Genomic DNA, 11,619 nt, shown 5'->3' on the forward strand with positions numbered 1-11,619 from the left:
TTTCTGGGGGAATCCTCTAGGCTGCCAGATTTTTTGTGGGGTTCAGGCAAGTTTCTCACATGTGCCTTTTTAGCAAGGGGCCTCTGGCTACCCCATGAACCCCAAAAGAAGACTCCTTGATTTTAAAAGTTGGTCTCCACCAGCTGTCTGTGGTTTAGATACTCAAGTTCAACTGTGAAAGCCCTGTTTTGTTTTGATTTTTGCTTGGGGGAGAGAAAGCCACCCTTCTGTTTGTTCAACTGGTCCTAAAAGGATAAATCAATATTTATGACCCAATGCTCTAGATATTAGGTCAAGTGATTTTTGAAATGTTTTTGCTCATAATTCATCCAAGTGCTGGATCCCACAAAACAAAATAATTTTTTTATGGTTGTACTCTTCGTGATGATTTTATTTAAATTCCTCATTGATCACTGTTTATAAGGCAATTTGGAATAACCATCTAAAAACAATATACAACTAAAAACGGAGCTAAAAATCTATATACGATTCCTAGAAAGGAATAAGGCAATCTAGAAGGGAGTGAGGGAGGAAGTTTCCAATATTTCTATTTTTCTTTTGAGGCAGAAAGGAGATTGTCACTAGGCAATGTGAAAGCACAGTTGGTATCCTTTGGGAACCAAACAGAAACGTAGCAGTTGAAAGTTGAGAAATTTCACGGGGATCTTTCAGGAGACTCATTTCCAATTTTTAGGAGGAGGTCAACTCTTCACCCCAAGACCGAAGTACAACAAATTAAGCCCCCTGCCTATGGAGTCGCTTTGGAAGGACTGGAATCCTAGCCAGGACTTCACGGGTTAAAAAGCAGATGTCACATCAGCCGTTCAAAACTCCTCCTCTCCCAGTAAGGTGAAGACATTTGAAAATCACCCCACTGCAAACTCCTCCCCTTGCTGGAAACCTCACATTGAAATGCTGCAAATGACTAGGGCTCCGCGTGCAGTCGCGGGAAGCCTGAGTTTCCAGCGCGGACACTACGGGGTCATGACGTGGCTCGGGAAGTTGCCGGCAGAGGCTGCCACTATGAGGTCCGGGGGCTGGAGGCTGCGCTGGACTGTCACCCTGCTCCTCGCCGCGGTGGGGGCTGCAGGTAAGGCTTGCTCCAGGCGCCCGCGCGCGCCCCTTGGGAATTTAGATTGCCCGGCGGTGGGTGAGGAAAGAGAAAATTAACCACTCCATCTTTGGGAGACTTGTAGGAAAATGGCACGAGGTCTTTCCCAAACAGCTAGAGGGGGCGTGAGGGTTGGAAAGAGTAGGAAACGGGGCGCGGCTGTCGCCCCAAGTCCCTGCAGGTTAAGGGACCCCCTTATTTTTCCTCAGAGCGGGGTACCGGGACCTCCAGTCCTAAAAAGAGGGACCGCCCCCAAATCTGTCATTCTACTGGCAAGAGCGACTCGAGGCCCGGTTTCCCAGCTTGGGGGGTGAGTCCCCACGGGCAGGCGTTACCGCGGCGCCCAGATCCACTTTGTGCACCTCGGGGGGGCGCCGCTGCCTCCCCCGGGGCCGGACGCAGCGTCGCGTGTGGCTCGCGGGCGCCGCGCCTGGGACCACCTCCTCCCGCCACGCCCCCGCCCTGAGGCCACGCCCCCAGCTCCCATTGGGCGCCGTCCGAGCAGGCGAGTCTCGGGCCACTCCCCTCGTCCAATGGCAGGCGGCAGAAGCGGAGGCGCGCGGGGCGAGGCGGGGCCTGCGCCGGGGGGGCGGGGCCTTCGCGTAAGTCGCGGCGCTCAGCGATCCCGGCTAGGCGGCCTCCTGGGAGCTCTGGCGCCTCTCGGGGCTTCCTGTCACAAAGGCGGCGACATCTCCGGACCCTGCGTCAGCTGCCACGAGCGCAGACGAGGCACCCACCTGGTGCCCGGGTACCTCGGCAAAGGCCCCGGTTTCCGCCGCGCTCTGTGGACAGACCTTTGTCCCCCTGGTCCTCGGGGCCGCCCCGCGCGCCGCCCGCCCGGGTCAAGTTCACCGCGTTCCCAGGCCATCCTCAGGGCCTCGGTGCCTCCCGAGGCTGGAACTCGCTTTAGCATCTCTCCTGATCCCTCCTGGGTCGAGACCCTCAGCCAGGGCGGGGCAGGGACCCAGAGACAGCGACCCGGGAGGGACGGGCCCCTCAAAGTGTCCTCGTTAGTTCAAAGACTCTAAATGGGTCCGGTCGCGCTGCCCACGTGGCGAGTTTTCGTTCGGGGAGGTGGGTTCGGCTTTAGACCGGCAAGACGCCAGTTGGTGCATGATCAGTAGAAAGCTACTGCTTTCTTAGATGGCTTTAAATTAGCTGCGGAAAGGCAGCCAGCCCTGCCCAGCACAGGAGCTAAAAGGCCCCGTTAGTCCTCAGAACCAGCTCAGCCCTTAAAAGGACTGGGATTGCCTGGTGCACAGAATCGCAGGAAGTTTTTGTTTTCGTTTTTTTAAATTTATTTATTGGCAGGATGTTGGTTTTGAGTGGAGGCAGAACTTTGAACTCTCTCGGAATCTGTAACTTGTCAGTTTCCTCTGGGAGGCCAGGAAGGGAGGGTGCAGAGAAATAGCACGATGGTTACTGCAGTAATGCGGTCGCCCAGTTGTGTAAGGCCCAGAGAGCGAGGCTTGGTCGAGAAGTACTACATTCACTCGAATTTCACTCACTCACCAACTCCTTCCCTAATAAGAGAAGGTGTTGCAAGTGAAATCTTGAACAAGACCTTGTCAGTTTGGTTTCTTCTCACTCAATGGCTGGGAAGCTCACGTTTTCTTCTGTTCGGACTTCTGAGAGCTCCTTGACGGATGTTTATAGCAGCTCTAGCTGTACCAGCTTGCTTTGGAGCTGGCTTCAAGCCATTTTTTCTGGGGGGAATTTCTTGTCTGTTTCCTCTAGGAAGTCCTGGTTGGAATCCGAAACTGCACACGCCCTTACCCCCAGCCAGATAAAAATCAGTAAACAGTGGTATGTGGATTGTCAAACGGGGCTCACCCACATTTAGAAAAAGTAGATCAGCTGGGTTTGGAGTTGTGTCTGCTTTAGCAACAAGTCCCAGGGCATTCATTTTTCATTTCCTGACATACCTTTCTTCCAAGGGACACTGGGGGGAAAAAGATAGCAAGAGCTTTGTTGAGACCAAAAACCTGTAAGGTTATGTTCTTCATTCCTGCTCTGATCTGTAGAATTCTTCCATTGATAGGATCCAATTCTAGATGCTTCTCTTGCTCTGTGCTTTGCTGTCCCCTTTGCATTCCACATCAAGTGCATTAGTAGCATCTACACTCTGCCCTGCTGTCAAGGAAATGGCCTTTTGTTGCTATGGCATCTTGCTACTCCTCCCAAAGGGAACAGGCAACATAATCTACCACTGAGTTCACCCTGGCGAAACTACACACCCAGTTTGGAAAGGAGCAATGATCCATTGATTTCTCATTCATTTTCAGCTGAGTCTATTTCCTCCAGCCAGAGGATTTTTCTTTTTTTAAGGAAATGATTCTAGCTACGATGTTGATTTCCTGATGTAGCAACTCCCTTCAGCAGCATGGGAAGGAAAACATCGAAAGCATCTACCACCTCATTTGTGTGTTGGGGAAAAAGCAGAAATGTGTGTTCTCCTTTTCTGTTTCGATAACCTTGTTCCTGACTTGTCACTCGTGACACAAGAGAGATCGGAGGGCTTGGAGCTGATAGCGTTTTTTGTTTGTTTGTTTGTTTTGTTTTGTTTTTTGAGAGGGACGCGATGTGTATGTAATTTGGGGCAACCGCAGCACAAGGGGACATGAGGATGGACATGAGGATCGCTGCTCTGAATTGCTCTGGCTGAAATGCAAATGATCTAAAAACCCAAGCTTTGCTCAAAAGAACAAGAAAAATGTGTGGTTTCTTTGGGCTGTGGTGTTTGCAAGAGGACTAGTTCCAACCCCTTGCTCAGGCTGTGCTGTGGGGACACCCCCCTCCCCGCCATGTGCTGTCACTTGGCACACTTTGTCCCCACTTGCCCAGCTGCGGGGGCTTATTTTGCAGGTGAATGCTGTCTGGCTACACTTGTAGCAATACAATCTACTTTTTAAATATTGTCTGGAGGGTTGGTCGGCTGTGAGATCGCCTGTCCTGACAGAAATAGGTAATGGTGGGGTCTTCCTGTTGGTGCGGTCTCGAACACATTTCTGTGGATTCCCTGAGAGGCAGTGTGGAAAGGTGGCTTTAAGTGGCTCTCCGAGTCATTTAACTAGAATGACTTGGGCGAACTGACTTAAAATCCTTCTAGGCCTCACTTTCTTGATCTGTAAAATGGGGCAAAATAGCATTCTCCACTTCCTGGAGAGTGTTGTGAGAATTAAAGAAGAGAACCCAAAAAAGAGGCCCTGCCCAGATCCTCGTGTAATAAATAAACATCAGCTTACAAACAGACACACAGATGACATGTCCATTCAGTGGAATACCACTCGGCAATAAGAAGGGACAAACAGTAGATACACGTGTTGCTGCCTCTGGCTGGCACATGCCTGCGGAATTATAGCCAGGGAAAGATTGAGGGCTGGGGAGGGGTTTTTTAATTCTTTGTCCCTGTTTAAGGGGTCTTTCAGCTGTAATGAACATTTCTAGACTTTCCAATGGCGAATTTTGTTGGTAAGACAGGCCCTTGTGCAAACAAAGCCTGGGAGACAAGAGCAATGGATTAGTGGTCACCAAAACTGTGGTCACCCAGTGGGGTGATAGAAGCTCCTCCCTCGAGATGTTCATTGCCAGCACCACCGCTTGCTGGACCTCCCTTTTATTTATTCTGAGTCGCCTAGAATCCCAATTGCTTTGTATCCGCCCCCTGTGTCAACAGGCGAGAAGCGAGTCATGTCCTCCTTTGAGCAAGATCCCAATTCAGCGATGAGTCAGTGGGGTGTGGGGGACATTGTGGGAGCACCTCCGAGGGGGACATCCCGTGCAGATCAGTAGCTGGGCAATAGAACCACCAGGGGCTGTGACCACAGCACATTCCAAAGCTCAAGTCAGTCGCTTCTCTCTTCCCTTTCTATTTTTGACCCATTCTCCTTGTCACCTGGGTTCCCAACTCTGTGGCCACCTCTGGGACATGGCCTCCTTGTAATTCACAGTTACCGAGTTGTTGATTGTTCTAAATCTTCTCTATATTTCTCCGTCTTTCCCATCTCCATCCTTGTTTGCCCCTCCACCCCGCCCCCCGCCCCATGCCTTTCCTAGCGGGTTCCTACCCTCTGGCAGGGTCATGGGGCACTGGACTTGGAAGCCCTAAACTAAACTTTCTTTTCTTTTTTTTTCCATTTATTTATTTTTTAGAGATGGAATCTCAATGCGTCTCCCAGGTGCAGTGGTAGGATTAGAGCTCAAACTCCTGGGCTCAAGCGATCCTCATGCCTGAGCCTCCCGAGTAGCTGGGACTACAGGCGCGGTGCCACCACACCCGGCTCATTTTTCTGTTTTTTGTAGACACAGGATCTCACTTTTGCTCAGGGTGGTCTTGAACTCCTGACCTTAAGCGATCCTCCCACCTCAGCCTCCCAAAGTGCTCAGATTACAGGCGTGAGCCACCGCGCTCTGCCCCTATTCTATATCCTAACCAGGAGTAGTTACATGGATGTCGACATTTACCAAAACTTACCTAACTGTTCACTTTGTATCTGTTCATTTTATAGTATGTCAGTTACATCCCAATTTAAAAAGAAAAGAGGTGGGAGGATCGCCAGAGGCCAGGAGTCTGAGACCAGCCTGGGCAACACAGTGAGACCCCATCTCTCCAAAAAAATTTTATTTTAAAAATTGGCTGGGTGGGGTGGCCCACGCCTGCCTGTAATCGGGAGGCTGAGGAGGGAAGATCGCTTGAGCCCAAGAGTTCGAGGTTATAGTGAGCTACTGCTCTGTAACCCAGGTGACAGAGACAAAACAAAACAAAACAAAAAAGGATATAGAATAGTTCTAACCCCCTAGAAAGTTTCTTCGTGCCCCTTTGCTGTTTAATCACACCCCCCCAACACACATACACCAGGGACAACTAGTCTGATTTCTGTTATTTTACATTAGTTTTGCCTGTACTAGAACGTCACATAAATGCCACCGTAGTATGCACAAAATCCTATATATGTGACAATAGAAGCCAGAAACAGTGTGTTTCAGAGATTTGCCTGTGGCAGTGTGTATGAACTGCTTGTCCCTTCTCATTGCTGAGTAGCATTCCATCATGGATATGTCACCCGTGTGCCCGCTTGCAAGCTGATATTTATTTATTATGTCAGCGTCTGGGCTATTCTTTAATTCTCACAACACTCTCTAGGAAGTAGAGACTGCTATTCTGCCTCAGTTTACAGATCAGGAAAATGGGCTCCAGAAGAATTAAATCAGTTGCCCATGTCATTCTAGTTAAATGGCGTGGAAAGCCATTGAAAGCCAGGACTGTCTGTCTAACCCCTTTTCCACACTGCCGCTCAGGGAGTCTACACGGACATGCTTTGTGAACCATCAAAGCAGAAACGGATGAAGGGCCAGACCTTTCCTCCGTGGATCCCTGTAGCAGAAATGTCAAGTCCAAGGGCTCCCTCTGGCCACGCATGTTTGAAAGGTCAGATAAATACGTGGATACTCTTAAGTACAGTGTCGAAAGCATAAAAACACACACGGACACATACATACATGTATATATAAGCAAATAAATAAACAGACAATCTTGGCCCAGCACAGTACTCGTGACTATAATCCTAGCACTCTGGGAGGCTGAGGTGGGAGAATTGCTTGGGGCCAGGAGTTCAAGACCAGCCTGAGCAAGAGTGAGACCCTATCTCTACAAAAAGTAGAAAAATTAGCCGGGCGTGCTGGTGAGCACCGGTAGTCCCAGCCACTCAGGAGGCTGAGGCAGGAGGATCGCTTGAGCCCAGGAGTCTGAGGTTGCTGTGAGGTAGGATGACGCCATGGCACTCTAGCCCTGGCAACAGAGCAAACCCCTGTCCAAAAGCTAACAAACAAAATTATTTAAAATGCAATACAGTCAATAGCATTTTGATCTCTTTTCCAAGATGTGAAAATCATATATTTTAGGAAATTTTCCAAACACTTACTTTGTTCTCATTTTTACCTAATAATCCAAGTCTTTGTTTTCCTAGGAAAAGTTTTCTCTTATTATATCTTTTGTTAATGTTTCTGTCCCATTTCTTTTCATTTGATATATTCAGATATACAGTTATCTTCACTGCTGGATCTACGTTCCCTAGCTTCTATATTTATAATTTCTTACAATTCTTTATCTCTTTATGTTTCCTTTCTACCTACTGGAGAAAACTCCTCAAGTTTCCTTCCACCTTAATGATTTTGCTGTGTCTGTCTTCCTCATGACTGTTTTTAGTACATGTTTTTAATACACCAACTACTTTTCATTTCTCCATTAATGTACACGGAAATTCTAATATTTTGTTCCCCAGCGGGGCCAGACTTTGGAACGAACATCATTATCGTGTCAAGGACTTTGTTGCTAGTTCCCTCTTTTGGGTTTATTCTTTGCACCCTCCACTGTACTTTAGGGTTCATGAATATTCATTTGTCGTGTGTGCTTAATTTCCTGGGATTCCGGCTGTTCCTGATAGAATTACATTTCCAGTTCATTCTTCAGTGGACAGGAGATCGACACCGGAGGCCTGGCTGGTGTCTGATTCTGCCACTGAGGAGTCCCCTTCCCTTTATTCTCTCTCAGTGGAAGACACATGTGAGAGGAACGAGTTCCGGTGTCGAGACGGGAAATGCATCTCCTACAAGTGGGTTTGTGACGGCAGCGCCGAGTGCCCGGATGGCTCCGATGAGTTCCAAGAGACCTGCAGTGAGTCCCCTTTGGGCACAAAGCACCTCCTAACCTTATTATTATTATTATTTCAATCCTAACCCTTTTTGTTGATGGCGGCTAAAATGAATTGGGATGTAGGAAGAGGAGACATGATTGGAACTTTCCTTAAAGCCATTAAATGGCCCTTGTTTTTCAATTGAGGTGAAGTTCACCTCATATGAAATCAACCAGCGCAGTGGCATTAATGCATTTACTCGCAATGCTGTGCGGCCACCACCTCTATCTTGTTCCAAAACCTTTGCATCACCTGACATGTCATTTTTAACACACTTCATTAGTTTCCTTTCTTTTGACCCGTAAAGGGTGGTGTTGGCTAGGCGTGGTGGCTCAGGTCTGTAATCCGAGCCACTCGGGAGGCTGAGGAGGGAGGATTGCCTGAGCCCAGAAGTTTGAGACCAGCCTGGGCAACATCGCAAGACCCCTCCTCTTTAAAAAAATACATAATAATAATTTTCTATTTTAAAGGGTAGGATTGAGACTCTCTTACATGTTCTGGAGTTTTCCTTGGCAATGATGGGACTAGAGAGACTGACTGGTCTTCCTTTTGAGTGAAGACTAAATCCTTTTTCTCCATAGTGTCGGTCACCTGCAAATCGGTGGACTTCAGCTGCGGAGGCCGTGTCAACCGCTGCATCCCTCAGTTCTGGAGGTGCGATGGCCAAGTGGACTGTGAGAACGGCTCGGACGAGCAAGGCTGTCGTGAGTATTGCCTGGCAGCCGCACACCCCAGGGCCGTATCCGTGCGGCCGGGCCGGCCTGTTCCCGTGAGCCCGCCGAGGCTTTGGGGGGTGGTCAGAGGAGCAGCGTGCTGGCCACTGCTCAGGAGACGGCCTCCAGCTCTTGGCGGCTTGGTACGAGCACCAAGATGACGCTCAAAGGAAATGCTCCTTGGAGCATCCCAGATGTTCGGATTTGGGATGTTCAACCAGTGAGGATAACGCAAATATTCCCAAATCCCGAACGCTGCTGGTCCCAGCATGTCGTATGGAGGATGCTCAACCCACAAGAACGACAGCAATGCTGTAGGCGGCGCTACCGTCTCGAGGGACCCAGTTTCAGGGCCTTCCACCTAGTAATCGGCCGGTCCTCGCAGCCACGCCAGGACGCGTGTACAGATGAGGAACCCGGGGCGCAGAGAGGACAGCGGCTCGGGGGCCAGGCCCTGCAGGCGTCTGCTAAACTGGGGTCCGGCCTCTCTGGGCATGGTGTCCCTGCGTGCAGAATGGGCTGGAGTCCGGGGGCAGGAGGAGATCCAAGGTGACAGGGTGGTCTCTTCCCGTCTGTCCCCGCAGCCCCCAGGACGTGCTCCCAGGACGAGTTCCGCTGTCGCGACGGCAAGTGCATCGCCCAGCAGTTCGTCTGCGACTCGGACCGGGACTGCCTGGACGGCTCAGACGAGGCCTCGTGCCCGGTGGCCACCTGCGGCCCCGCCAGCTTCTGGTGCAACGATTCCACCTGCATCCCTGAGCTGTGGGCCTGCGACGGTGACCCCGACTGCAAGGACGGCTCCGATGAGTGGCCGCAGCACTGCGGGGGCCGCGACACACATGCCCCGCAAGGCGACAACGGCCCCTGCTCTGCCCACGAGTTCCACTGTCGCAGCGGCGAGTGCGTCCACAACAGCTGGCGCTGTGACGGCGGCCCCGACTGCAAGGACAAGTCCGACGAGGAGGACTGCGGTACGGCAGGGAGTGGGGTCCCCTCATCTGTCCCCAGATTCCCCCAGGTGTGAGACAGGCGGCAACTTTAGATGGTTAAACAATTTCAAATCACTTGCCAAGAAAGTTGGTCCCATATCATGTTTGTTTCAATCTTTCTGATCACACTGAGGAGAATGCAAGTCCCCAAAGCACATTTTAATGCCCAGTTAGTCTCTTTTTGATAATGGAAAGGAGCTATGAACTGCAGTATTTTCTTTTTGTTTTCTGAGACTGGGGTCTTGCTATGTTGCCCAGCCTGGTCTTGAACTCCTAGGCTCAAACGATCCTCCCACTTCAGCTTCCCAAGTGGCTGGGACTACAGGTGTGAGCCACAACACCTGGCTAGCCTACAGTATTATGGGCCCAGAAAGGACGCTGAGCCTGCCTGGTGACGTACAAGCTCCATGACCCTTGGCTAGGGACATGACCTCATGAGTGTGTCCACAGCAGCTGGAGCTGTGCCGAGGTCTCCCTGCCATAGAATGAAGCAACGCACTGACCTTTGCAGGCTCTGATTAAAGTCTGGCACCACCCAATAGAACTTTCTGCAGAAGAGGATATGTCCCACGGCTGCCACTGTGCAGAACAGGAGCCGCCAGCCCACGTGGTCATCAAACTGTTAAAAGTGTGGCACTTGAGGTCAGGAGTTTGAGACCAAACTGAGCAAGAGCAAGACCCCCATCTCTACTAAAAATAGAAGAATTAGCCGGGCATGGTGACATGTGCCTGAAGTCCCAGCTACTCAGGAGGCTGAGGCAGGAGGATCGCTGGAGCCCAGGAATTTGAGGTTGCTGTGAGCTAGGATGATGCCACTGTACTCGCCAGGAAAACAGAATGAGACTCTGTCTCAAGAAAAAAAAAAAGGTAAACAAACAAACAAACAAGAAATAAAGAAATACATATGTGCATTCCTTTGTTCCAAAAATAAATAAATAAAAATACAAATGAAGAAACATTGGAAAGAAATCTAAGAAAACCTTCTTGGTTGTGTTAGGGTGTTTGCATTTGGGGGTGCTTTATTTTTTTTTTCTTCCTTCCTGTTGCTCACACTTTGGAGCTGTGATTTTAATAATAATTTCCCAGGCCGCTTCTTTATTGAGGCTCGAAAGTCCTGCCGGAAAAGAAAAATGTTCTAAAACCTGTATTTAAAATGCATGTTAATCTCTGTTAAGGTGACAAATACAAAGAAAGGTGTATCTGAGAGTTTCCCTCCTAGTGGGAAGGAAGGTCACCGCTTTGCTTTTTACCTGCTGCAAGAAGCAGGGTCTACTTCCTCCAGCTCGAGGATGAGCCACTGTCTGCTACTCTCCTGGAGGTTGGGAGTGTTTTCTCATCTGTAAATCTCCCTGGTCCACCAGGCAGCCCCTGAGGCATGAGGCAGCCTGTTCCTGTTTCCCGTGTTGGGAAATCACTACTGCACAAGTGGAAGGTCTTTTTTTCTGGTCGCTTGTTCTTGAGAAAATGACCACACTCTGTCTTTTCCAGCTGTGGCCACCTGTCGCCCTGACGAATTCCAGTGCTCGGACGACGGGACCTGTATCCACGGCAGCCGGCAGTGTGACCGGGAGTTCGACTGCAAGGACATGAGCGATGAACTTGGCTGTATCAACGGTGAGCTCTGGCCGCCTGGTTTCCCACCCACCACTGGCAGCGCCTTGCTGTTTGCAAATGCTCCGCGAAGTCAGAGGGTGCTTCCCAGGGCAGCTCCGCTCCAGCTGTGGGGTCCTTGGGCAATTTCCAAACCTCCCCCCACCCCACTGCTGAGCCTCACTTCTGCTTATCTGAAACATGTGCACGGCCAGGACTGTGAGGTTCCTTAAGGTCGCTGTGTGCAGAGCTGGCGTCTTTGAGCTCGTAGTTGTATGCACAATGCACTTCTTGCAAAGCAGCGACACTCCTGGGCGTGTACGCAGGAGACAGTTGTACCCACGCAGCGGAGACTGGCTTTGAGCCAGTTGCCGTGAGCTAGGCTGACGCCACGGCACTCTAGCGCAGGCAACAGAGCGAGACTCTGTCTCAAAAAAAAAAATCCTGGGCTCAAGTGATCCTCCTGCCTCAGCCCCCGAGTAGCTGGGCCTACAGGAACGAGCCTGAAGTTAATGTCTAGGTTG

At 50.3% G+C, this 11,619-nt stretch overlaps 1 protein-coding gene across 1 annotated transcript in view; it reads left to right on the top strand.

Annotated features, from left to right (window-relative positions):
* The first annotated feature begins 842 nt into the window (after positions 1–842).
* The window catches only part of LDLR (low density lipoprotein receptor), a 27,128-nt gene continuing 16,351 nt past the window's right edge, over positions 843–11,619 (top strand). Inside the window, exons 1-5 of the mRNA XM_012641348.1 lie at positions 843–1,090; positions 7,662–7,784; positions 8,385–8,507; positions 9,101–9,487; positions 10,994–11,230. Coding sequence (XP_012496802.1) covers positions 913–1,090; positions 7,662–7,784; positions 8,385–8,507; positions 9,101–9,487; positions 10,994–11,230 — 1,048 coding nt within the window. The 5' untranslated portion in view covers positions 843–912. The remainder of the gene's footprint in view (positions 1,091–7,661; positions 7,785–8,384; positions 8,508–9,100; positions 9,488–10,993; positions 11,231–11,619) is intronic.

The sequence above is a fragment of the Propithecus coquereli genome, unplaced genomic scaffold, assembly GCF_000956105.1.
Source record: "Propithecus coquereli isolate 6110/MARCELLA unplaced genomic scaffold, Pcoq_1.0 Scaffold164, whole genome shotgun sequence".
Lineage (NCBI taxonomy): Eukaryota > Metazoa > Chordata > Mammalia > Primates > Indriidae > Propithecus > Propithecus coquereli.